This window comes from Anomaloglossus baeobatrachus, chromosome 1 (assembly GCF_048569485.1).
Source record: "Anomaloglossus baeobatrachus isolate aAnoBae1 chromosome 1, aAnoBae1.hap1, whole genome shotgun sequence".
In the NCBI taxonomy this organism is placed as follows: domain Eukaryota; kingdom Metazoa; phylum Chordata; class Amphibia; order Anura; family Aromobatidae; genus Anomaloglossus; species Anomaloglossus baeobatrachus.
The window spans coordinates 127,043,592-127,069,947 of record NC_134353.1 but is presented as its reverse complement, the minus strand read 5'-3'; the positions used below and the strand labels follow the sequence as shown (position 1 = coordinate 127,069,947).

General features: G+C 45.1%; 1 protein-coding gene across 1 annotated transcript; it reads left to right on the top strand.

Annotated features, from left to right (window-relative positions):
* Positions 1-291: 291 nt before the first annotated feature.
* Positions 292-25,830, top strand: OCIAD2 (OCIA domain containing 2). The gene is made up of 7 exons (XM_075334131.1): positions 292-433; positions 13,457-13,544; positions 17,368-17,421; positions 17,886-17,933; positions 18,050-18,206; positions 21,702-21,796; positions 25,508-25,830. The coding sequence occupies exons 1-6, from the start codon at positions 371-373 to the stop codon at positions 21,790-21,792; spliced, it is 501 nt and encodes a 166-aa protein (XP_075190246.1). The 5' UTR covers positions 292-370; the 3' UTR covers positions 21,793-21,796; positions 25,508-25,830.
* The last annotated feature ends 526 nt before the right edge of the window (positions 25,831-26,356 follow it).

The following is a 26,356-nucleotide window of genomic DNA, read 5'->3' as shown; positions in this document are numbered from 1 at the left end:
GGAACAGATTAACAAAGTTACACCTTTGAAGCCGAGGACAACTCAAGGACGACATTTTTTTTGTTTTTCAGTTTCCGGGAGAACTGTTTTTCTTTTTTTTTTTGCTGTTTATTTTTTACTAATGTATAGTGCGGATAACCTTGTATGGTCTATATTTAGTTGTGTATGATTCCAGGCACGCTCTGCTCATTGCTAATGTATATAAAGTGAATGATTCCCTCTCCAGGTCCTCTAGAAATTCTCACGTCATCCAGTAATGGGAGTGTCTCAGTAATCTCTTCCGCCCTCCTAACCACGCACAGACATTACAGACTTCTCCAGCTCACGCACTCATTGTGTTGTTGACCTCCAGTCTCTGCTGGTAGGAAATATGTCTGCAGACCCACAAGTCCCAGACCAGGGCGCCAGCCCTGCCCCGGAGAAGAAAAGTCCAGTAAGTCCTTCTCTTATTGTACTTCTATTGATCTCCAACCTGTGTCTCTTCAACTGCAAAACTTCAACCCTCAGCACGTAATGAGTTGTAGTTTTGTATAAGTTGGAAAGTTAGGCTACATGCGCACGTTGCGTTTTTTTGCTGCGTTTTTGGCTGCAGTTTTGTTGTCAGAATTTTCTGACATTTGACTTCCCAGCAAAGTCTATGAGAAGTCAGATTTGCTGTGCGCACATTGCAGTTTATTTATCAGCGTTGTTTGTCAAACGTTTGTGACAAAAAAAATGCAGCATGTTCATTCTTCCTGCGTTTTAGTCAACATTTGTCATAAAAACGCATGTTGTAAAAAACGCACCGAAAGCGCAGCAAAAACGCACCTACAATTACAAGCATTTTTAGTGACATTTCCAGGCTCTCTGACAAGGTGCAGTTTTGGCTGCAGTTTATGAAACCCAAAAAGATGCAGCGTGCGCATGTAGCCGGTTCACACGTTGCTTTTTTTTCTACAGCAAAAACCTGCTCTCTTGGCAGTAAAATACCAGCTTCCAAAAAGCCGGTTTTGCTGTGTCATTTGTCTACAGTACATTTTAAGCAGTAAAAATCGCAGCTTCACTTTTTTCCACTTTCCCATTGCTTTCAATGGTGAAAAAAGCTGCAAAAACAATGAAAGAATTGACACTCTAATTAGAAAACAGCAGTTTTCCATTTCAGTCAGGAAAAAAAAAGCAATCGTGTGCAAAGGATTTCTGAAATCTAATCGCCTTTGCTGGTACTACTAAAAAGCAGCTTTTAAGCTATGTGTGCACGTTGTGTAGTGTTCATGCTGCAAATTCTGCAGCGATTTGACAGCACATGTGCGCTTCAAATTGCTGCAGAAACACTGCGTAATGGATGCAGTGTGTCTGCAGAATAGATGGCGAGTTCATGCGCTCTGGATGTGCCTCTCCCATAGACAGAATGGGAGCAGCATCCAAAGCGCATGAAAGAAGTGACATTGTTGCTTTTTTGAGCACAGGTATTTGGATCAAAATTTCAGTATGCAAATCACTGCGCTCTCAAACACTGCTGGAATCAAGAAATGAATGGAGCTGCTTGTCAGCGCTGCGCGTGGGGCTATTTTCTTGGCCTCATTTTTGCTCCATTCATTTCCTGATTCCAGCATGCAGTTTTTTTTGACCACACCGGGCCCGGTTGGTAATTATGGCAGCTTGATTTCTCCTCACCTTGGGGGATTCTCAGTCTTTCCATCTACTTGAATTGACTCCCTACTTTGGTGGCTCACTGCCACAGCGGGGCGTATGATTCACAACTTGACTGGCTGTTTTTTAGTGCGATTCCTTTTATAGCTGGGTGTTTGGTACAATTTCATCTGTACACATTCTTATATTGTTCATTGTACCATTGCAACCATGCTTGTCTATATCACCTGGCACTGACAGCTTGGATTGCTTTGTATGCCCTTTTTTTATACTGGTATTGTGTTCACGATTTATAATAATTTTTTTAGGGCTCTACCATCCTCTTGCCATACAATCATAGCTATTTTTGCATACATCAGCATTGTATCATACTATGGTTGTACTCATAATGGGAACCATGATTCTGCACTTGTGAATCATTACTCTTTGCAGTGCATGTGTGGCGCCCCTGACCTGGTCAGGCACCACTGAGTACTGCACCCATGCTGGGGACAGTGCAATACAGGTAATCCAGAAGGCTGACCGAGGTGTGACTACACAGGTGCATAGTGATCAGGTCTCACACATGTACCTTTGGGAGGACCCCTGGGGATCCCAGGAGGGGGCAAAGCCTTCACCTCCACTGGAATAGTGGAGGGGGCCAAAAGCCTCCATCTCCACTCAAGGGGTGTGGTAAGAGAGCCTGGTTGCTAGGTGGCGTAGGCAAGAACAGGAGAGGAGGGGCAGTGAGCCGGTTCAGTGTGCAGTTCAGGGGGAGCAGACGTCAGGAGCAGACCCCTGGGGCTGTGGCAGTCTGACAGCGTCCGCGCAGTGGCTACCGACGGGGGAGAACGGTCACCTAGTAGTGCTACCCGAAATCCATCTTCAGCTAAAGAGAGAGCAACGGAGTGGGAAGTAAGGAGACTGCTAGGGAGTTACCAGGCCCAAACGGGTAGTAGGTCCCAGTGCAGGGATAGATCCACCTTTCCTTGCCAAACCTGCTTGAGGGGGTACTTTACACCCCCAAGAACACACTAAAAAGTCCGCAGCCACATCGCCACAGTTAGGGCCCATAGTTCACAGGAGGCAAGCAGCCGGAGTGTCCTGGTCCAGGCTACAAGCAAACGGACAAAACGAAGGGGAGAGAGGCTTCAGCAACTTCCCTGGGTGACCCCCATAGGGACTAAAAGTCGGGGTTACTCCAAAACGCAAAGGGCTAAGGAAGGCGAGTCGGTAGTCACCCTCATCAGTCAGCCTGAAGGATACCTGGTTCCAGCCTGGTTCATCCCAGCTACGCCCGGGTTACTCACTCTGCCACCTTCTGTGAGTAAAACCCCTGAAAGACATTCTGCTTGTGTGGAGTTATTCTGCGCCTTGTGGTTCTACACACCTACACAGGGCCCTGGGGCTTGCCTCACTCTCAGGGGGCTACTACAACCGACTGCACCCACCATCAGCCCCAGGCATCCCTTAATTTGCAGTGGCGGTCCCCACTGACCGCAATTCTGAGAGTGGCGTCACGACAAATAGAAGATTTCCTACCTGTGACAAGATCCAGCCGAGTGGAGTCCCTGAAGGTAATGCACCGACACTGCACCTGTGGGGCTTCACACATGCAGCACTTATGATCTCATTTTCTGTCCCCATTGGTAAATCCAATCTGTTCAGTGTTTTGTTACATCATCACAGGTATGTCTCATATACATTGGTTCCACAATCGCACTACGCCTGCCTTTCTAAGGCCTGAAACACACATCCGTGAAAGCCGTGCGTGTTTGGTCCGTTTCCGTGTATACTGGAGACACGGCCAAACGTGCACCAATGTTATTGTATGATAAAAGCTCCACGTGCGTTTTTGATGCATGTCCGTTTGTCCGTGTCCGTGATCCGTACCTGTGTGCGTTTTGCATGGCAGCATGTCCGTTTTCTGCACGCAATACGCAGCACGGACCCAATGAAAGTCAATGGGTCTGTGCGCACGTCCGAGTGACACGGACGCATCTCTGTTTGCTCCCTGTATGTTTTGTGCTTTTTTTTCATGTGATGTCGGTCTTTTTTTCTTTTTCTGTTTCGTTCTCTCCCTCAGTCCGTCGGTCGGTCTCTCTGTCTTATCTGTCCCTCTCTGTCTGTCGGTGAGTCTCCCCCCTCTCTCATACTTACCGTTCCCCGATCTCCGACGCGGCGCTGCACGGCTGTTATAAAAACTTCGGCGGCTTTTACTATTTTGAAAAAGCCGGCCGCTCATTAATCAATCTCGTATTCCCTGCTTTACCCGCCCACTGGCGCCTGTGATTGGTTGCAGTCACACACGCCCACCACGCTGAGTGACAGCTGTCTCACTGCACCCAATCACAGCAGCCGGTGGGCGTGTCTATACTGTGCAGTAAAATAGATAAATAATTTAAAAAAAACGGCGTGCGGTCCCCCCCCCCCCCCCCCATTTTAATACCAGCCACCAGCCAGATAAAGCCATACGGCTGAAGGCTGGTATTCTCAGGATGGGGAGCCCCACGTTATGGGGAGCCCCCCAGCCTAACAATATCAGTCAGCAGCTGCCCAGAATTGCCGCATACATTATATGCGACAGTTCTGGGACAGTACCCGGCTCTTCCCGATTTGCCCTGGTGCGTTGGCAAATCGGGGTAATAAGGAGTTATTGGCAGCCCATAGCTGCCAATAAGTCCTAGATTAATCATGTCAGGCGTCTCCCCGAGATACCTTCCATGATTAATCTGTAAATTACAGTTAAAAAACACACACACACACACACACCCGAAAAAATTAATTTATTAGAAATAAAAAACACTAACAAAGTCCCTCATCACCAATTTATTAATCCAGACAAAGCCCTCCTTGTCCGGCGTAATCCACGGACCTCCAGCGTCGCTTCCAGCTCTGCTACATGCAGGTGACAGGAGCTGCAGAATACACCGCCGCTCCTGTCAGCTCCACGCAACAAATGAGGTGTGTGTGTGTGTGTGTGTGTGTGTGTGTGTGTGTGTGTGTGTGTGTGTGTGTGTATTTACTGTAATTTACAGATTAATCATGGAAGGTATCGCGGGGAGACGCCTGACATGATTAATCTAGGACTTATTGGCAGCTATGGGCTGCCAATAACTCCTTATTACCCCGATTTGCCAACGCACCAGGGCAAATCGGGAAGAGCCGGGTACAGTCCCAGAACTGTCGCATATAATGTATGCGACAATTCTGGGCGGCTGCTGACTGATATTGTTAGGCTGGGGGGCTCCCCATAACGTGGGGCTCCCCATCCTGAGAATACCAGCCTTCAGCCATATGGCTTTATCTGGCTATTAAAATGGGGGGGGGGGGGGGAACTGCACGCCGTTTTTGTTTTTTTTATTTATTTTACTGCACAGTATAGACACGCCCACCGGCTGCTGTGATTGGGTGCAGTGAGACAGCTGTCACTCAGCGTGGTAGGCGTGTGTGACTGCAACCAAACACAGGTGCTGGTGGGCGGGTAAAGCAGGGAATACGAGATTGATTAATGAGCGGCCGGCTTTTTCAAAATAGTAAAAGCCGCCAAAGTTTTTATAACAGCCGTGCAGCGCCGCGCCGGAGATCGGGGAACCGTAAGTATGAGAGACGGCTGCTCAATTCAGTCAGGGGATTAGCGGTCACCGGTGAGTCCTTCACGGGTGACCGCTAATCAGTACGCGGCACACAGACAGAGCCGCAGCATGACAATGAAGTCGGGTGAAGTTCACCTGAGTTCATTCTCATCGCGCAACTCTCTGCTGTCTGCCGACATGTATCAACGACATTGTGCATCACACACACACGGAACATTTTACACGGACAACACACACACGTCAGTTATTTCACGCACACACGGACATTCCACACGCACATACGGTTAGCATACGGGATACACATGCTGGCCACACATACCATAAAAACGGACCTAAAAAACGGAAAACTGACCCAAAAAACGGCCCGGATCACACGTGCGTGGTTTTAACAGATGTGTGTTGGAGCCCTCAGAGAAACTGATTCTATATGAATGAATCATTACTTGCAGTGCTCATAGTGTCTGCAACCTTACTCCTCGTCCCCATAGGTAACCCAATCCATTTTGTGGTTTTTGTATATTCTGCTCACAATTACTGCATGCTGACTTTATACCGTGTCAGTCTCTTTGTATTACTGGTGTAACACTATGATATTTATTCAAATTCTTGATATGTACTTTTGATGATTGTACTTACCGGTATATTATCCTGGAGCCATACTACAATATCTTGAGGCCTTGTTTGTATATTGTCTATCTTTTTAATTGTGTGTTTTTCACTTTTTTTTTGACCCAATGAAATATTTATATATTGCATGACCTTTCATATCATTGATTGATGTGCGCCCTACTTACGTGTGCCTTTCTTCTCCAATGTACACATTTTGTTTTCACACATAGGGCAGCACTCCCTTGTTCACCTCAGGCTGTGCATCCCCCCTTTTCATTACAGGCCATTCTACATAACATCTTCTTTTTTTTTTTTTTTATACTCGCCTGTGAGGTGGTCGGGTCCGATCGGTGTCTTTTGCTATCTGTTCCAGCTCCTCCTATCTTCCTTCCATTGCTCATATAATAGGTCAATTTGAACTAGACAGGCATAGCATTTAGAGTAGGACCCAGATAAGAGTTACACCTTGATGTTGGTATCTAGGCACAAGCAAATTTGGCCATCTTTATTTGCTAAGTAACTCATATTTTTCAAAGAAATTTTTTTGTGTTTTCTGAGCAGTAATGCTTATTCTATTCACATTTCAATATTCACCATCTACATTTTTGTTTTTTCTTTTTCCCTTTACTTGAGTGAAACTGTATTTTTTTTAATACTTTATGCCAAAACAAACCTGTCAGAAATGTTATTTGAAATTTGGCTATGGAGTTGAACTAAACTTACAACTCTATACTGAGGAGCCGGTATAAAAAAAAAATTGTATAAAATTGCTGCTGTTTTGGGCCCTTGGACCCACTGTAGTCATACATTTACATGAGACTTATTTTTAACTGCTTGGTCAACACCATGTTAAGATGCACACCAAAAAAGCAGGCAACTTTACAATGTTTTTGGCCACATGGTTTTGCGCATTTATTTTAACATATTTTGCTATAACAAAAAACAAAACTACCTGGCTGATTGCAATAATACGACAATTATACCATATGCGATTTTGACAATGTGGTAAAAAAAAAACAAAAACACAAAACAAAAACCTCATGTAAATGTACCTGTCTGTATAAAAAATGCTAAGAACTCATATTTTTCAAAAAATGTTTTGTGTTTTCTTAGCAGTAATGTGTATTCACATTCCAATATTCATAATCTACATTCTTGTTTTTTATATTTCCCTTTACTTGAGTGCAACTGCTATTTTTGAATACTGTATGTCATGTTCAGTATGCACCAGTTCAGACTATGAGATTAGTAAGTTCCGGCAATTTTTTTCTAGGTTTGTTTTGGCATGAGTATTTCCCAATTAGGCCGCAGTCACATTTGCTAGTGACTAGCATCGGCATCACCCACCACAGCCACTCACTCTCTGGACAGGAGTGTCTGAGCTGCATAGAAATACATGTAGCCAACCTGCTCCTGCCAGTGTGTGTGGCCATGCCGGGTGATGCAATGTGATGCGGGATACGCGTAAGTGTGACTTTGGCCTTAGTGAATTTTTGATTTGCAACAGATTAAGGTGTGTTTTTTTTTTTTTTTTTTTTTTTTTTGTAGCTGTTTTAGGCCTCCGACACACATCCGTGTCGCCGGTACGTGTTTGCCATTTTTTGCACGTACCGGGGGCACGGAGACACGTTCAGCAATGCTACCCTATTGTAGCAGGCACACACACGTAAAACCACACAGAATGTGTGTCCGTGTGCGTTTGTACGTGTGTGCGTTTTTCTACACGCTGACATGTCAGTGTTTTCTCTGGCAGCACGGGTGTCACACGGCTCGCAGCCATACCACACGGATGTAGTGTGGATGCGGTCCCGTGTGACACGCGCCGGAGAAAACACACGTGTCAGAGAAAAGGAAAAAAAAACCTTAACTCACCTTCTCCAGCCCTCCTGTCTCTGTCGCTGCTGTCACTTGCTGCCGACCGCCGCTCATTATTCTCATTTAATATTCACTTCACTGCGGCCGGCAGCAGCAGCAGCGGGGAGATGGCAGGGCTGGAGACCGAAGATCAGCACCACGGACAGCAGGAAGGACCACGTGAGTTTGTAAATAACCTGTTCTCCGTATGTTATCACGGACAGCATGCGGAGAACACACATGACCCGCACGTACCAGAGACACGTACTTACCTGCACGCAACACGCAGGGGAAATACGTGTCTCTCGGCACGTGCGTGATTTTCACGTGTGTCGGAGGCCTTAGACAGATTAATGAAATGGGACTTTAAAAAAAAAACCTCCTCTCCAGTCTGCCCTTTAGCGATTTAATGAAAGACAGTCTAAAAGTGGCATTTATTTATTTTATTATTCTTTAAGACATTTACACAACATTTCAGTTTTTCGTTAAAAAGTCACAAAAATGGTTAAAGGCTAAAAAATGACAATTTTGGACATTTCGCAAAAATCACTAATCACATGCGCAATTTTGATTAATTGGGCACCATAAAATTTCCAAAAACCACAAAAAAGGACAAAAAAAAGGCAAATGATGAATTGAGCCCTATATGTACTGATGCATTCATCCTCTCATTGAAGCAATGCTTATTCACACCTGTGTACACACAAGGCCTGATGCATTTTTATATTTTAACTTCAGATATATTCAGACATTAGAAAGAGCTGTTGTGTACAGTAAAGGCCTCATGCACTTTTATTGCAGCCCTGTTATCAGTACACACCTAACATAATACAGCCACGTGCACAGGCCTCTCGCGCCTCATTCACATGGCAGTTTTCACATGCGAGTTCCATCCATGTTGTTTACGGGAAGGACACTAGTAGGTGGGAAACCTTTTTCCTGCCAATGCCATCAAATGGGAGCTACATAATATTATCAACCTTAAAATTAACCTTGCTGTATTTGGTCAATCAATTACTTAGCTCATCCCTATTGTGGTAAGGCACATGTGTGGAGGGCGGGGGCCGGTTTCCCCGTCGCGGGGTCTGCTTGGGGAGATTGCGCTTGGATCCGGTGCCTTCTCCTCGGTGGCTCGAGCGGGCCGGACCCGGGGCTCGAGCAGCGCTTCTCGCCCACGAGTGAAAAGGGGATTTGGGATTGGTTTTAGAGTTCGTAACGCCACCCACTGGTTGTGGTGATGGTGGGCACCTCCGCTGCTGGTGACGGGGTTCCCGGGGGCGATAGCGGGGAGCAGCTAGTTGTTGACCCCTCCGTGGGTAGGGGCTGTTGGGCCCGGTGGCTGATTGCTTTCCAGTAGGATGGGGCTCGCAGGGTTGTGAGGCAGTGCAGCATGGTGCCGGATGGCACTGGTGTACTCACTCAGATACAGATGGACAGAGTCTCTGGTAAACCAAACGGCTGGATGGACGGGGCCCGCAGCCGGCTGCAGTAATTCCCTGGATGGGTTGATGGTGGCTGTTGTTTCCCTGCACCTGTGTATGAATGTTGACTCCAATGCCTGGGCACCGGTAGTCCGCTCCCCGATGTATATGTGCCGGAGGAGCCCCTTTGCCTGCAGACGCTGGCCCTTTGGATCTCTGGCCCTTGGCGGTGGCGCTTATCCGTACTGGTTGGGCTGTTGCCTTCAATCGGGACTTGGTTGGGAATGAACCCCTGAGGTCCAGACCGCAATCAGAGAATTTGACTAGAGGTTGGCTTTAAGCCTAGTCGGGGTCTGAGTACCCTGCTTGGTGCTTGGCTCCAATCGGCTCCCCGGTTCGGTACCGGTGGGCCACCGCCCAACCCCGCTCCTACGGTTCCGCTGACCTTTGCCAACTCCTGCAGACAGCCACCACCGTCTGCCGACCTTGCTGAATGTGCCTGGGTTCCAACCCAGACACCAACAGTTTTCACTCCTTTCACTCTGACTACTCAACTGTTCTCTCGTGTTTTTTCACGCCTCCAGACTGTGAACTCCTCGGTGAGCGGGGCGCCTGGCTCCGCCCCACCTGGTGTGGACATCAACCCTGGAGGGTGGCAACAAGGGTTTTAAGTTTGACTGGTGTGACCTGTCCAGGTGTGTGTGTGTGTGTGTGTGTGTGACCTGTGACCTCTGGGGTCCAGGGCGTCACACATGCATCGCAGGGGAGGGAGGCGCTGGGGGGTGGCGGCACATGCATGTGCCACCCCCTCACCCCCCCCCCCCTCGTGATGCATGTGCCACCACCCCCAGCGCCTCCCTCCCCTGCGATGCATGTGCCGCCCCCTCCACCCCCACCTCGCGATGCATCGCAGGGGAGGGAGGCGCTGGGGTGTGGTGGCACATGCATCGCAGGGGAGGGAGGCGCTGGGGGGTGGTGGCACATGCATCGCAGGGGAGGGAGGCGCCGGGGGGTGGTGGCACATGCATCGCAAGGGAGGGAGGTGGTGGCACATGCATTGCAGGAGAGGCGCTGGGGCTGTCACTGATGTCTTTATCTGTGGGGAATACACTGGCGGGAGTGCATCACATGCTAACTCCACCCACAAAGTGCATCCTGACATTGGCGTTAGCCAGCGTGAGGACATAACCCATCATTCAGTGTTCACTGCTGCGTCTGCCTGCTTGCAGTTCGAGGGGTTTAAAGGGCAAGCAGCCTGAAAAACGTGGCTGCTGGCCCGAGAACTGTGGTCTCTGGGAATCTGCCCAGTGGTGCCGAAAAGGTTCCCCACCCCTGGTCTAAGTAGCTGTGCTCATGTCTGAGTATTTTTTGCACACCAAGTACCACATAAAAACAAAGTGGAAGACGTCCATTTTTTTTCCAGGTCATGATGAATCAAATTCCTCAGTGAGGAGTCTATGGGGGGGAAAAAGGATAGTGCTCAGATGCTTAAACTCATTTGTCTTTTTAGCCCACTAAATGTTTTTTTAAACAAAATCCACGGGTTTTAACACTTCAAACAAAGTGGATGTGATTTTTTTGGAACTGGAACATTATGCCCACTGTGCTTTCAAAGACAATGTGGAGTGGTGTAGTTTTATTTACTGTGGTTTTTGAAAAAAAAAGTAAAGTTGCAATTGCCTTTAAGTAAAGAATTGCAGCATTTTTGCAGGAAAAAAAAAAAAACAGCTGCACGCTTTAAAAAACAACCCCAAAAAATTAGTGAAACTGCGTTGAAAACAAACATCAACAATAAAAAGCAATAAACATAGCAGGTTGCAGTTATGTATCACAGTGCAGGCACCGGCGGGAAAAAATTTTTTATTTCCCTTGTGTAGTAATGGAAGCTTAGGAATTTTTAAAACTTTTTTTTTTTTTTTCCTTTCTTCATGTGTGGAAAAATGGATCAAGAATGGTTTCCGATCAGATCCAGCAAGATTATTTAAAATGGGTTAATTTTTTCATAAGGAAAAAAACAAACCACCTAATTCTGAGCAACTTGTAAAAAGTATTCTGGATTCTTGGATTTCAACAATCTCCAGCTATATGAATGGAGCAAACTTACAAATTCGTGCATCAAAGCTCCCAGGCTCCCCCTCCCTCCTGTTTTCTTGGGATTCAGATTTATACCTTTTAGGTTATGTGTGAATTCGTCTTAATACACAAGATTTCTTTTATTGCACTAGACTGGTTATTGTATGGTTCTTACCTTTCACTTATTTCCACTCCCATTTATAGTAGGGCGTGCACTTTACCCGACAGGCCCTGACAAAGCAAACACGAGTATAATTGTGTGCCTCTGTGTCCTTCTCGTTTCATTGTACACATTGCCCTCTGGTTGCACAGGAGACGGTTTGTAACAAGATATAACATGATAATGGCATATTTCACAAAGCCATAGTTAACTAGAACACCATGTTCCCACATGCAGAAAAGCAGGGTTTTTTTCTGCATTTTTTTTTTTCCAGGTTTCTGCATCAAATTGAGAAACAACAAGTTGCTTTGTTTATTGCAGTTTTTATAGATGCATTTTCTTTTTGTGCTTTTTTGACATTGCATTAAATGCATTTTTTTTATGCAGGAACAATTACAATGGAACCTTGGATTCCGAGCATAAGTCGTTCCGGGAGTGTGCTCTTAAACCAAGTGTTGAAATGATAATTAGACCCAAGCGGTCTCTCGGGATCTGACTGCTGTTTCAAATTATAATGTCATGAGTGCACGCGAGAGAGAATGATAACAGACACTATATCGGTTATGGACCTTCTCCATGACAGACGCTGGGCAACTGGCTCTCTTTATTGTTTGAAGATTTATACAGTTCAGGAGAAGTAAGGGATGTAGACAAAAGTATGGTCCAATCAATTATTGCAGGTCAGGGCTTCAAGACGTATAGAAATTAGCATAATCTCTTCTGGATTGGTCAGTCCAAACTTTAGGAATTCTCCTTTGTTCATCATCTTGGGTGTAGACAGGATGTGGCAGCCATCTTCAAATTACATATGCTGGTATATACTGTGTTAAGGAAAATCACTAAATAAGCAATATAGATATATATGTGTTAGTAAGAAACAAAAGCATTCATAAATATGTGTTAGTTTACATCTACTAAACTATATACCTGAGTCTATGAAATGGCTGAATTAAGTATTTCTGGTTACTTAATTCTTATCCCCAACACAAGTTACTCATATCAAAGAGAATTTTCCCATAGGAAATAATTGAAACGCAGACAATTCGTTCCACAACCCAAAAATATTTACTGTATTTATACAAATTTATTACAGTAATACAAAATGTACTGTATTCATATAAAATTATTACAGTGCACTAATACAATACTGTACAGTGCAGAAAAAAAGCAAAACAAATTAAACTACACGTTGGTTTACAATAGAATTGTAGAGGTGTGCAGGAGGTACTATAGAGAGTAAAACTGATGTATAAATATGACAATCTTTATTCTAGTACAATACACAAAAAACACACCCCAAATCTATTCTCCCCAAAATAAGGGCAGATCTAAGCCACATGTGGGGTCGGAAGACTGCCCAGGCAATTAGATTACAATACAAGCAATGTGCTGCAGTGGTTAGCAGAAAGAAAGTGCAATACTGTATCCACAAAGGCAAATTGATACACAAGCTATATAGTGTATACTGTACTGTGCAATGGTATATTGTATACAGTATACATGTACAGAAAGTTACCTCCAGAGCGGGTCAGACCGCGATGAAAGGACGGAACTGGAAGTGTGCATGGTGGGAATTTGCTCTTATTGCAAAGTATTGCTCGTAAACCAAGTTACAATTTTTTAAAAAGCTTTGCTTGTCTTGCAAAACGCTCTCAAACCAAGTTACTCTTAATCCAAGGTTACACTGTATGTGCTTTCAAAAAATGGAATTGTGAGTTTACATGAAGTGTTTCAAACTCACAATAAACATCAATAATATTTTGTATTTTTTTTTTTTTTTTTTTTATTAATCCGTGCTGTTGGTACAAAAAAAAATAAATAAGAAACATGTGAACAGCACCTTAGAACAAGTACCCATTATAATCTATCTGTGAACAACACAGAAGACATAAGTGACCGTGTCACCACTGCTATTTCAGACATCAAGTCTGTAGAGTCCAGAGGAATCTCTTTGAAATGTGTATTTTTGAGCACCTCAATGTACTATTGCTGTATATTCCGCTGACGCCGCGCCCCCGCTGCGCTGACGCCGCGCCCCCGCTGCGCTGACGCCGCGCCCCCGCTCCTATTTCAGACATCAAGCCTGTAGAGTACAGAGGAATCTTTGTGAAATATGTGAATTTCTTTCTTTACAGGTACATTGCCCTATTACTTCACATGGACACAGAGAAGAATTTGGTAAAATCATAAAGGAATGTAAACAGGAGAGTTTTTGGTACAGAGGTAATCAATATAATCCCTATCTTATGTTGTCAAGGTGTAACACTACTCTTTAGACTTGGATTCATACTCATTGCTGCAATTGTTATTATACACTTTCTGTGTATAGACTATGAACCTTACAGTGTGGGACTCAGATGAGCAGGTTCGGCAATGCTGGGGGCATACAGGCATGATCCATAATCCAGGACATTCCCATTATAAGACCGGGGTCACACTTGCGTGTGACTCGTGCAAGTATTCGATCGCACTGCCTGGACCGGCCGTGGCTCTCCTGACAGGAGCGGGTCTGCATCATAGAAATACATACAGCGGAGCCGCCCCTGGCAGAAGAGAAGCCAGGTGGTCCGGACAGTACTCGCACAAGTCACACCCAAGTGTGACTCTAGCCTTATGGGGACACTTGTGAGACCTATCTGTACATTCTCAGTTCTATCCAGGGGGCACAAACACATTGGTATACAGCCTGCATGCCTCCTTTAGCACAGGGCAATATGCCTCCATGTCCTGCATACATGCTCCAAAGGACTGTGAATACGGAAATATTGACCCTAGAAACAATGCAAGTGAGAATTTCGCTGAATACAGTATACATAATCTACTGGAGCTTTTTTTTTTTTTTTTTTGACATTTTTAAAGGACCACCCCAGAGTAGTATCACCTAATGTTTGTTCTTTGTCCTTAGTAAAATACTTATCAGCCGCCATGTAGTGCTCATCTTGTGACTGCAGCTCCTGACCCTGACCGGAAGTCAGAGTGATCACAAGCTCTCAGTGTAAGGGTGGAAACACATCTATGCGAGTAAAATCGGTCCGACTGGGCTGAAAAATACTCGGCTGATTTTAGTTCACGTTAGGTGCGAGTGCAACGCAAGTGCGATGCTATTTGCTCGCGTGTGTGTTGCGATTGCGATGCTAGTTTCATGCAACATCTTAATTAGATAAAAGCTATTACACATGTGTCATTTAATTAACCTATGGGAATGTGCTGTCACATTCATCTAATGTGCGAAGTTACTGCCACACTCGCAAATGTGAACGGTGGTGCGCGTGTGTGATGCTACTTTTAATCCCCTTCCATAGGAAATCATTGGGACAAATGGTGCGAGAAACTCGCAAAAAAGCAGCATGCTGCGATTTTTTTTCTCGGTCCGATTTGGACTGAGAAAAAAATCGCAGATGAGAGCTGAATCATTCACTAACATGTGTCCGATTTCAATGCGAGTTTTTCTCGCATTGCTCTACTGCGAGAAACTCGCAAGTGAGAAGCAGCCCTTAGTCCGATTCTCCTTCTGGCTCTCATAGACTTATATTGAGTGATATCTGATTCAGCCAGCAACCACTAGGGTGGTCCAGCAGGTCACAATTAGCACAACAGGACTGCAGCGGTGCTGATGTGGCGCCCCTGACCTGGTCAGGCACCACTGAGTACTGCACCCATGCTGGGGACAGTACAAACAGGTAATCCAGAAGGCTGACCGAGGTGTGACTACACAGGCGCATAGTGATCAGGTCTCACACATGTACCTTTGAGAGGACCCCTGGGGATCCCAGGAGGGGGCAAAGCCTTCACCTCCACTGGAATAGTGGAGGGGGCCAAAAGCCTCCATCTCCACTCAAGGGGTATGGTAAGAGAGCCTGGTTGCTAGGTGGCGTAGGCAAGAACAGGAGAGGAGGAGGAGTGAGCCGGTTCAGTGTGCAGAGTCCAGGGAGCTCAGAGGAGAGCAGACCCCTGGGGGCTGTTGCAGTCTGACAGCGTCCGCGCAGTGGCTACCGACGGGGGAGAACGGTCACCTAGGAGTGCTACCCGAAACCCATCTCCAGCTAAAGAGAGAGCACGGAGTGGGAAGTAAGGAGACTGCTAGGGAGTACCAGGCCCAAACGGGCGGCAGATCCCGGAGCGGGGATAGATCCACCTTTCCTTGCTAAACCTGCCGGTGTGGGGCCCTCAAAGCCCACACCACAACACCCAAAAGCCGCAGCCACGTAGCCACAGTTAGGGCCCATAGTTCACAGGAGGCAAGCAGCTGGAGTGATCTGGTCCAGGCGACAAGCAAACGGCAACTGAAGGGGAGAGAGGCTTCAGCAACTTCCCTGGGTGACCCCCATAGGGACTAAAAGTCGGGGTTACCCCAAACCACTAAGGGCTAAGGAAGGCGAGTCGGTAGTCACCATCATAAGTCAGCCTGAAGGATACCTGGTTCCAGCCTGGTTCATCCCAGCTACGCCCGGGTTACTCACCCTGCCATCTGAAGTGAGTAAAACCCCTGAAAGACATCCTGCTTGTGTGGAGTTATTCTGCGCCTTGTGGTTCTACACACCTACACCGGGCCCTGGGGCTTGCCTCACTCTCAGGAGGCTACTACAACCGACTGCACCCACCATCAGCCCCAGGCATCCCTTAATCTGCAGTGGCGGTCCCCACTGACCGCAATTCTGAGAGTGCCGTCACGACAAATAGAGGATTTCCTACCAGATCCAGACTGAGCCGAGTGGAGTCCCTGAAGGTAATACACCGACACAACACTGGAGGGGCTTCACACTGAGAACAGAAAAACACAGCACCTTCTAAGTATTCTTCTACACACAGGGAACACACATTAGTGATACCACTCCGGGGGTGAAATAAAAAAAAAACTAGCTATCACCGCAGTTGTACAAAATCAATGCTTATATAAGGTCTGGGGAAATATATGGACCGACAAATTTGTACGATTGTTGAATTACCGTTAATACAATCATTCTGTCCCCATACAGCATGCATGTTGTCAGCAGCACATCCTCTGTATACATGAGCAATATGCTGCTGGCAAAGATGACTGAATTAATGATAAACGACCCCATTCCCAATTATCAACTCTTTTTGATAGACATTTAGGTTGTCTATATATTGCACGTTTTGCACATAGAGCTTGAGGGTGCACTCCTGCTTTTAACTTAAAGGGGTATTCCCATCTCCAAGATTCTATCCCAATATGTAGTAGTTGTAGTAATAATAATATTAGCAAATACCTCTAAATAGAAATGGAGTATAGTTCTCTTGATTAATTATGTCACTTGCCTCATGTACAGGGCATTGAAGTTTAGGCATCCATGGTTATGACCACTAGCAACTGTCACTATTTATCAGTGGCAGTAACAATGGATACCTAAGATGCAATACCCTGCACAGGAGGTAAGAGACATGGCTATATCAGGAGAACTATACTACAGTTCTAATTGGAGGTACTGGCTAATATTACTCTTAGTCTAGAGTCACACGATTGTATGGCATCTGATGTGATTGCATTAGATGTGATATGCTAATGATACTCTGCTCCTGCTCTGTTGCCAGCGTGAGCCAAATGTCGTGCAACTGGGATCCAATGCTGCGATCGGATCACAGCTGCGGGGAGGGATTAATCTCTTCCATTGTCAGCTGATGCGATTATCGCACTGCACTTGGATGTCATCCGAGTGCAGTCCGGTGTTTCACTCGCACCCATAGACTTGTATGGGAGTAAGTGACACAGCTCTCACTGACCATCGCAGCATGCAGCGACTTTTCTCTCATCCAGAAGCTTGATCAGAAAAAAAAGCTAACCATCTCCTCTCCCTCATTGACTAACACTGGTCCGAGTGCCATGCAAGATTTTATCACATTGCACTCGTCTGATTCATACTCTTGTGTGAGCGTACCCTTACACCTACTACATATTGTGCTATGATCTTGGAGATGGGAATACCCCCCAAAAAAAAAAACTTAAAATAATATAGAGTGCCCCTGATGCTTGACTGCAGTCTTATCTTAACAGTTTAATACTTCTATTTGTTTTTGGTTCTTGCAGCTCTGCCTCTGTCCCTTACCAGCATGCTAGCCACACAGATCCTCATCCACCAAGGTAAGTGATTACCTGTACAAGGTCCATGTGCTGCAGTCAGAATGTAGTGTGCAGCCTGTAATATTACTGCAGTGTTCGGATCAGTGCTCATGGGCAGGTTATACAAAATGTTTCATGAGATAGAAAAGGATTGGAAAATTTGTAGAGGCCCTTTGGCTGGTCGGACCTGCTGCGAATGTGGTGCATTGGCAGACATCAGCTCTTGGCTGCGTTCCTGAGGAATCTTAGTCCATTCCACATTGGCACTTGCACCCAGATCACTAATATTCTTCGATCAATCATTGCCTTGCATAACAAAGCTAAAAGATATGATGACATTGTCTTAACATCACACATAGACTTTTAAGTTTGACTTGAGTTGGTCTTTACAAATTAATGGACACATATTACTGGGTTGAATTCCTCTCATATCTAAGTGTTGGGAATAAATGGTAGTCATTTTATATATTTTTTTTGCCCCACAGGATACCTTTCTAAAAACAAACGGTTTGGGTCCTTGCCAAAGCTTGCATGTAAGTATAGCGTCACGATGGTGCAGATGTGTATCGTACCGATACCAGCTTCTTCTAACTGCAAAAAAAGAGACCAAAAACTAAAGTAGCAACTATTGTTCTCTTGTGTCACACAGTGGCCGGTTTCCTTGGGTTCACCATTGGAAAGATATCCTATTTCGGAACATGCCAGAAAAAGTTTGAGAAACTTGGGGTTCAGAACCCATTCGAGGCTGGATTTACCCCCGGTGTGGTTGGTGCATTTGGTCCCGGATTTTTCAATCGTCAACACAAGTATGTGCCATAAATTGTAACTGATTTATATACAAATGTCAGATCGTTTTGTCTATGCCGTTCACACATGTAAAATGATTGTACAGCAATTAAATAAATAGGAAAAGCTTTTCCGATATGCCATGCTTGGACATATGAACATCATTTTGGGGGAGTTTGCTGCTTGCAACCCTCTCCAACATTTTAACCAGAAGTGTTTCCTGCTCTGGGGAACTGCAATAAGGTTTTGTCAAATTTCATCCACATGATGCTTAAAAAATATGCACAGAATCCACCTGTTAATTTATCTGCAATACTTACACTAAAGGCCGCTTTACACGCTGCGATATCGTGACCGATATCGCTAGCGTGCGTACCCGCCCCCATCGGTTGTGCGACACGGGCAAATCGCTGCCCGTGGCGCACAACATCGCGCGGAACAGTCACACTACTTACCTGCCTACCGACGTCGCTGTGACCGAGGAACCGCCTCCTTTCTAAGGGGGCGGTTCGTTCAGCGTCACAGCAGCATCACTGAACCGCCGCACAAAAGAAGCGGAGGGCTGGAGATGAGCGGGACGTAACATCCCGCCCACCTCCTTCCTTCCTCATTGCCGGTGGCCGCAGGTAAGGTGAGGTTCCTCGTTCCTGCGGTGTCACACATAGCAATGTGTGCTGCCGCAGGAGCGACGAACTACTTCGTACACTGATCAGCAGCGATACTTGAGAATGGACCCCCATGTCACCAATTAGCGATTTTGACCGTTTTTGCGACGATTCAAAATCGCTCATAGGTGTCACACGCAAAGACATCGCTAAAGCGACCGGATGTGCGTCACAAATTCCGTGACCCCCAACGAGATCGCTCGGGCGATGTCGCAGCGTGTAAAGCCCGCTTTAGGCTGCAAAATCCTTGAGGTTTTACTGACGCACTCACGGGGCCTGGGGTTTTACTCGTCACTGGGCCGGTGGTGGAGGAGTATGTCGCAGTGGCCTGGCTCCGGGTATGTTGGGAGTAGTTGTCTCGTGACGCCACCTGTGGAATGCGGCTACGATGTAGCAATAGCACTATTGTGTTTGAGATATTTTATGCACTGTGTTCACTATATGGTAAAACTGATGTGTGGGTGTGATGCCTGAGGTCGGTGTGAGTTCATAGACACCAAGCATGTATAGGTTTACTTTTATCTAAGGGGTTAAAAAAAAAATCAGTTTGTTCGAAAAAAGTGGCGCACGTTTTACGCCATATTCCGTGACCCGTAGCGGTCTCATTTTTCGGGATCTATGGCTCAGTGACAGCTTATTTTTTGAGTCTCAGCCTGACTTTTTTTAATGATACCATTTTTGCACAGATGCTACGTTTGGATCACCTGTTATTGCATTTAGCGCAACATTTGTGGCAACCAAAAAAACCGCAATTTTGGCGTTTGGATTTTTTTTGCCACTACGCCGCTTACTGATCAGATTAATTGATTTTATATTTTGATAGATCGGGCATTTCTGAACGCGGCGATACCAAATGTGTATATTTTTTTTATTTTTTTTAACCCTTTAATATTCAAAGGGGTGATTTGAACTTTTTAGGTTTTTTTTTTTTTTTTTTTTTTTTGTTTGTTTTTTTACTAGTCCCCCTAAGGGACTATATGGATCAGCAATCTGATCGCTCTGCCATATCTGCTAATCACAGCTACACAGCAGTGAATAGCAGATATGCTCATTTCATGTCTCACCCAGCTCTCAGCCGAGTGACACTGAAAGTGAGCCATGTGAGCTACAGGAGTCATCACATGACCCTGTGCTACCATGAAAATCACCGGAAGTCACGTGATGTGACTTCCGGTATCGGCCGGTGAGTAAATGTTTACCGCTGATGCCATTTTATAATGGCGCTGTCACATATTGGCAGAGCCATTTAAGGGGTTAAACGGCACGAGCAGATAACTATTCTGCTCGTGCCTAGCAGGCACACACATCAGCTGTAAAAAATCAGCTGAGATGTACATCAATCGCTGCCGGCAGCAGATCGTGGGCAGTAACACTATGACCGCTGGGACGTAATATTACTGCCCTTGGTCATTAAGGGGTTAAGCACACAATCAGCCTAGGATCCCGGTGCCCTGTTACTGTGTTATGATCTGAGAGGGCTCATCAGCGACTGTGTTTACTGCTCTCCTAAACTGTTCTGTTGGTTTCATTTTCAGTGTGTCCTTGTGTATCTGTTCTAACCCCTCCCCATATCAGAATGCACCAGGAAGTTCTCTCTAAACCAGGTCTTGAGCTCCCCCTTCTTGCCTGAGTTAGGAAGTGTTGTATGCAGACTTAGGCTGTGTGCGCTCTGCACCGCACACAAAAGGTCCGCTTCAGAGCGCAGCTGAAAAGCTCCATTCTGAAGCGCCTGGTGCCTGCAGAATTTGTGCGCTCTGCATGCTGCCTCTCCCTATAGACAGCATGCAAAGCGCATGAAAGAAGTGACATGTCACTTCTTAGAACGCACACTTAGGGCAGCAGCCGAATCGCTGCGTTCTAATACGCCACGTGCGCACGTCTCATGCACAATCTTCATAGATTGTGCTGGGGACGCATGCAGTTACGCTGCGGTGCAGAACGCAGCGTAACTGCATGCAATACGCACACGTGCGCACATAGCCTATCCCAGCATGGAGCTTTCCTCAATGCTTCCAAGCATAGCGGTCAAGAGAGCAATGCCACTATTTCTCCCATGACCACTGAGGTGCCACATTACCACAATTGCAGACATGCACTTGGCTGTAATGTGTGAACAAAGCCATAGGCTGTGTGCGCATGTTGCGTCGTGTCCCTGCAGAAATTTCTGTAGGGGTTTGACAGCACATGTGAGCGTCAAATCGCTACAGAAACACTGCATAATGAATGCAGTGTTTCTGCAGAAAAAAAGCCGATTTCATGCGCTCTGGATACAGCTTCTCCCATAGACAGAGCGGGACCTGCTTCCAAAGCGCACAGAATAAGTGACATGTTGCTTTTTAGAATGCAGTGATTTGGAACAATTTTGGCATCCAAATCGCTGCACTCTCAAACACACGTGCGTATGGATTATGCACAATCTTCATAGATTGTGCTGGGGACGCAGGTCGCATGCATTTACGCTGCGGTGCAATACGCAGCGTAAATGCATCAAATTCGGCAACGTGCGCACACAGCCTTAGACTTTGTGACATGTGGCAAATTCACAGCAAGACCCACTCCAAATCTGCATGCAATTTATCAGCATTATGGCAAAATTCAGATTTATATATACTTTTTTTTTTTTTTTTTTTTTTTTTCTTTACAGTCAATACACTGGCAGTCTGGTACAAAGTTACACAGGGACAGTTTTGGGATTGCAATTCAGATTTTCTGCTAAATAGTCAAAGCGAAAAAGTGAAGTACACATACTGTAGTCTTCTAAATGTATAAAAATGCTGAATCTGTATTTTGTGTTGCATTCAGTACCTGCTGAATGGTGAACACCCAAGTAATATTATTTCTGTACATCAGACATTGTCATCATACCTGTGAGGAATGCAAGAAGAAATGTGCCAAGGACAAAGAACAGAGCCCCCAGCCTCCCACCGCTGACTCCTCCTGAGCCTGTAAGTATCTCCTCTACCAGGGAAAGAAATGAAGAATTGCAAATACCCAGAAATTTGGAGAAGCATTAGGAAGCTAAAAATGTTCATCACTCTAGATCTAAAATACCCATACATGACTTAATGACTGAGTAGTACGAAGCTGTGAGTCTGTCCATTTACAGTTCTATGGAGGTCTAGTGAACCACTCTGCCTAACTTCATAAAGGAGGTTTAAAATAAAAAAGAAGAAAAAAAATGCGCAGTGTTTTCTCACCTTATTAGAAAAATACGATCCTTTAGAATCACTGCTTCTATGGAATAATGTCTACATATTCTAGTGCTGAAAGGAGGGATGGTGTGTGCCTGCATGCAATCATTGCACACATGGGTCTACTGTGTACATTGTCATTTTGGGTATCGTTTTACTGGAAACTGATATCTTACAACACCATTAGTAACTTTTGTGAAATTAGAAAATGGTAGCACTCCAAGGTGGTAAAAACATGTACAGTTAGGTCCAGAAATATTTGGACAGTGACACAATTTTCGCGAGTTGGGCTCTGCATGCCACCACATTGGATTTGAAATGAAACCTCTACAACAGAATTCAAGTGCAGATTGTAATGTTTAATTTGAAGGTTTGAACAAAAATATCTGATAGAAATTGTAGGAATTGTACACATTTCTTTACAAACACTCCACATTTTAGGAGGTCAAAAGTAATTGGACAAATAAACCAAACCCAAACAAAATATTTTTATTTTCAATATTTTGTTGCGAATCCTTTGGAGGCAATCACTGCCTTAAGTCTGGAACCCATGGACATCACCAAACGCTTGGTTTCCTCCTTCTTAATGCTTTGCCAGGCCTTTACAGCCGCAGCCTTCAGGTCTTGCTTGTTTGTGGGTCTTTCCGTCTTAAGTCTGGATTTGAGCAAGTGAAATGCATGCTCAATTGGGTTAAGATCTGGTGATTGACTTGGCCATTGCAGAATGTTCCACTTTTTTGCACTCATGAACTCCTGGGTAGCTTTGGCTGTATGCTTGGGGTCATTGTCCATCTGTACTATGAAGCGCCGTCCGATCAACTTTGCAGCATTTGGCTGAATCTGGGCTGAAAGTATATCCCGGTACACTTCAGAATTCATCCGGCTACTCTTGTCTGCTGTTATGTCATCAATAAACACAAGTGACCCAGTGCCATTGAAAGCCATGCATGCCCATGCCATCACGTTGCCTCCACCATGTTTTACAGAGGATGTGGTGTGCCTTGGATCATGTGCCGTTCCCTTTCTTCTCCAAACTTTTTTTCTTCCCATCATTCTGGTACAGGTTGATCTTTGTCTCATCTGTCCATAGAATACTTTTCCAGAACTGAGCTGGCTTCATGAGGTGTTTTTCAGCAAATTTAACTCTGGCCTGTCTATTTTTGGAATTGATGAATGGTTTGCATCTAGATGTGAACCCTTTGTATTTACTTTCATGGAGTCTTCTCTTTACTGTTGACTTAGAGACAGATACACCTACTTCACTGAGAGTGTTCTGGACTTCAGTTGATGTTGTGAACGGGTTCTTCTTCACCAAAGAAAGTATGCGGCGATCATCCACCACTGTTGTCATCCGTGGACGCCCAGGCCTTTTTGAGTTCCCAAGCTCACCAGTCAATTCCTTTTTCCTCAGAATGTACCCGACTGTTGATTTTGCTACTCCAAGCATGTCTGCTATCTCTCTGATGGATTTTTTCGTTTTTTTCAGCCTCAGGATGTTCTGCTTCACCTCAATTGAGAGTTCCTTAGACCGCATGTTGTCTGGTCACAGCAACAGCTTCCAAATGCAAAACCACACACCTGTAATCAACCCCAGACCTTTAAACTACTTCATTGATTACAGGTTAATGAGGGAGACGCCTTCAGAGTTAATTGCAGCCCTTAGAGTCCCTTGTCCAATTACTTTTGGTCCCTTGAAAAAGAGGAGGCTATGCATTACAGAGCTATGATTCCTAAACCCTTTCTCCGATTTGGATGTGAAAACTCTCATATTGCAGCTGGGAGTGTGCACTTTCAGCCCATATTATATATATATATAATTGTATTTCTAAACATGTTTTTGTAAACAGCTAAAATAACAAAACTTGTGTCACTGTCCAAATATTTCTCGCCCTGACTGTATATTAAAGGGGTTATCTGAAGGGTCCGCTTCAAGAGCTCACTGCTCCCAGCCCTTAGTTTCCAGCTTTTCCAGGGGTGGTGTGCTCCAATGGATTGACAGCTTGGATCAGTGGCATAGTCGTGTCTTAAGGCCTCATTTTGACTTGCATTTTGCACAGACGAGTGCAATTCGATGAAACATCGGATTACACTCGTACCCGTGCAAAACAATGGGGCAGTGGCTATCTGCGATTGATTTCTCGTGCCATATTGGCATGAGAAATGAATCACAACATGCTGTGTTTGGCAGCAAGTCCCGGCTCACGCACCCCCATACAAGTCTGTGGGTGCGTGTGAAACATTAGCACTGCACTCGCATTTCATCTGACCACAGTATGATGTACCTAGAGACAGGCAGAGAAGGAGATGGGGGAGGGGGGGGGTGTGGTGGGACTACTCCCACCCACCCCCCTTCTCCGCAGCTGTGATCCTCGGCTCACACTCGCAACAGAGGGTCATTAGCGCATAGCTTCTGATACACTCGCATCTGAAGCTATGCGCAAGTGGAACCAAGGCCTAACCGCTTTCTTCAAGACTACTAGAAGAGATATATTTGCCTCTGGAGCATTAGAGAAGATTCGGGACACTGGCGATAGTAAGATCTAGCTTCAAAGTAGTGCAAACAAGCTATAAAGTGCAGAACCTGCTTGTGCTATTTGCCCAAGCTGGGACTACAGGGTGGCCATAAAAGTAACATACAGCTGTTCTCAGCCGATGTGGTTCATGGTTAGAGATGAGCGAACCCATGGAAGGTTGGTTCAACAGGTACAGCCGGACCTTAAGTTCTATTTGGGACCCGGACTTGACCTGAAGTCACTAATTGGGCATTTCGGGTCTCCGCCATCATGCAGCCAGCCATAAACAGATCACTTCCGGGGGCGTTTTTTTTTTTTTGTTTTGTTTTTTTTTGTGGTGCACACTAATCCAATCACGCTGTTGTTACCCACCCAGTCTGAGCTGATCAAACATTGCAAGCACCAAGGGTACCTAAGCACAGTGATGCTCACATGAGTGGTGTTCATATGTAAAGCACCTAAACCTGAATAGTTTTGTGTTGTTTGTTTTTTTGTTTGTTTTTTTTTGTTTTTTTTTTCTGTAAAGTCTGTGTTTGGTATGAATACTGAACACCGAATTTCAGGTTAGCTCATCTCTACTCATGATGGCACAGATAAAGAGCAGGACAGAAGGTGTAGTACCAGACTGTACTGCAGCGAGATACTACTAGACAGTCAACCTGCGCATGCCTTTCACCAATACAGGTGTGTAAACAGTGAAATACCCATGCAGATTAACACAAGTCACAATAACTGAATACATCGCAAATGCAACCAGAGGGCATTAAGCATTGCCAGACCATTGCATTCCTTTCTAAACTCCCCCATCACAGAATATACTCTATATTTATTATTTAATATATATATTATATATATAATGAAAATGTATAACGCTTACAAGAAATATTCATAAACATATTGTGATTGTTGGAGTGTTGCATTGTGCTCACAGTCTTCGTTTTTGTTTCCTTAGGTTACCACCATGAATGTGAAAGGAGCATTTGGCCTTAATATGTAATTTTCACTTGTTTTGTTGGTCATAATTAGTGATGAGCGCGCGCTACCATGCTCCGGTGCTTGGTACTCGAGTAACGAGCAGTTGGACACTTGGACGGGCTTGACTCATGCTGAGTATAGTAGAAGTAAGTGGGGAATATGAGCATTTTTCCAGAAAATCTGAGAACGATTATACTCAGTACAAGTAAAATATATCTTTGTACAGTGTTAGCCAGTAGAGATAAAAAAATTATTTAAAAGAACTGAGAGTCCTCAGTGGTTGATACCTTTTTAATGGCTAACTGAAAAGATGGTAATAATTGCAAGCTTTCGAGACTACTTTCGAAAGTAGTCTCGAAAGCTTGCAATTATTACCATCTTTTCAGTTAGCCATTAAAAGGTATCAACCACTGAGGACTCTCAGTTCTTTTAAATAATTTTTTTATACTCCGTACGTAAGTTGAGCCCATCAAAGTGTCCAGCTGCTCGTTAAAAGTACTGGGCACCCGAGCATGGTAGTGGTCCCTCGTCACTACTCATAATAAAACTTTATTGTATTTGTTAATAAAAATATCTTGTCTTAAGTGTTTTAGCTAATGTACGTTTCTGTTACAAACACCGCTACTTGCTGCACAGATGACTTGGATGTGATTGTAAAGAGGTATTCTACTTCTAGTACCCGCTCGCCTATCATAACTGGCTGCCAATGAGCTATGTGTAGCGCCCGACGGGGCAGGTGTTTTAACCTACTCATTGACGGGCCAGGGGTGCAGATCCTCTGCGATGTCACGGGGTGGCTTGGCCCGGTTCCGTTACCCCGAGGTGT

Excerpts from the sequence above, each read along its gene's own strand:
- OCIAD2 (XM_075334131.1), top strand. The coding sequence starts at position 371 with ATGTCTGCAGACCCACAAGTCCCAGACCAGGGCGCCAGCCCTGCCCCG. Across the intron at positions 13,545-17,367 it reads GGAGAGTTTTTGGTACAGAG|CTCTGCCTCTGTCCCTTACC; the intron begins GTAATCAATATA and ends TGGTTCTTGCAG. Across the intron at positions 17,422-17,885 it reads ACAGATCCTCATCCACCAAG|GATACCTTTCTAAAAACAAA; the intron begins GTAAGTGATTAC and ends TTTGCCCCACAG.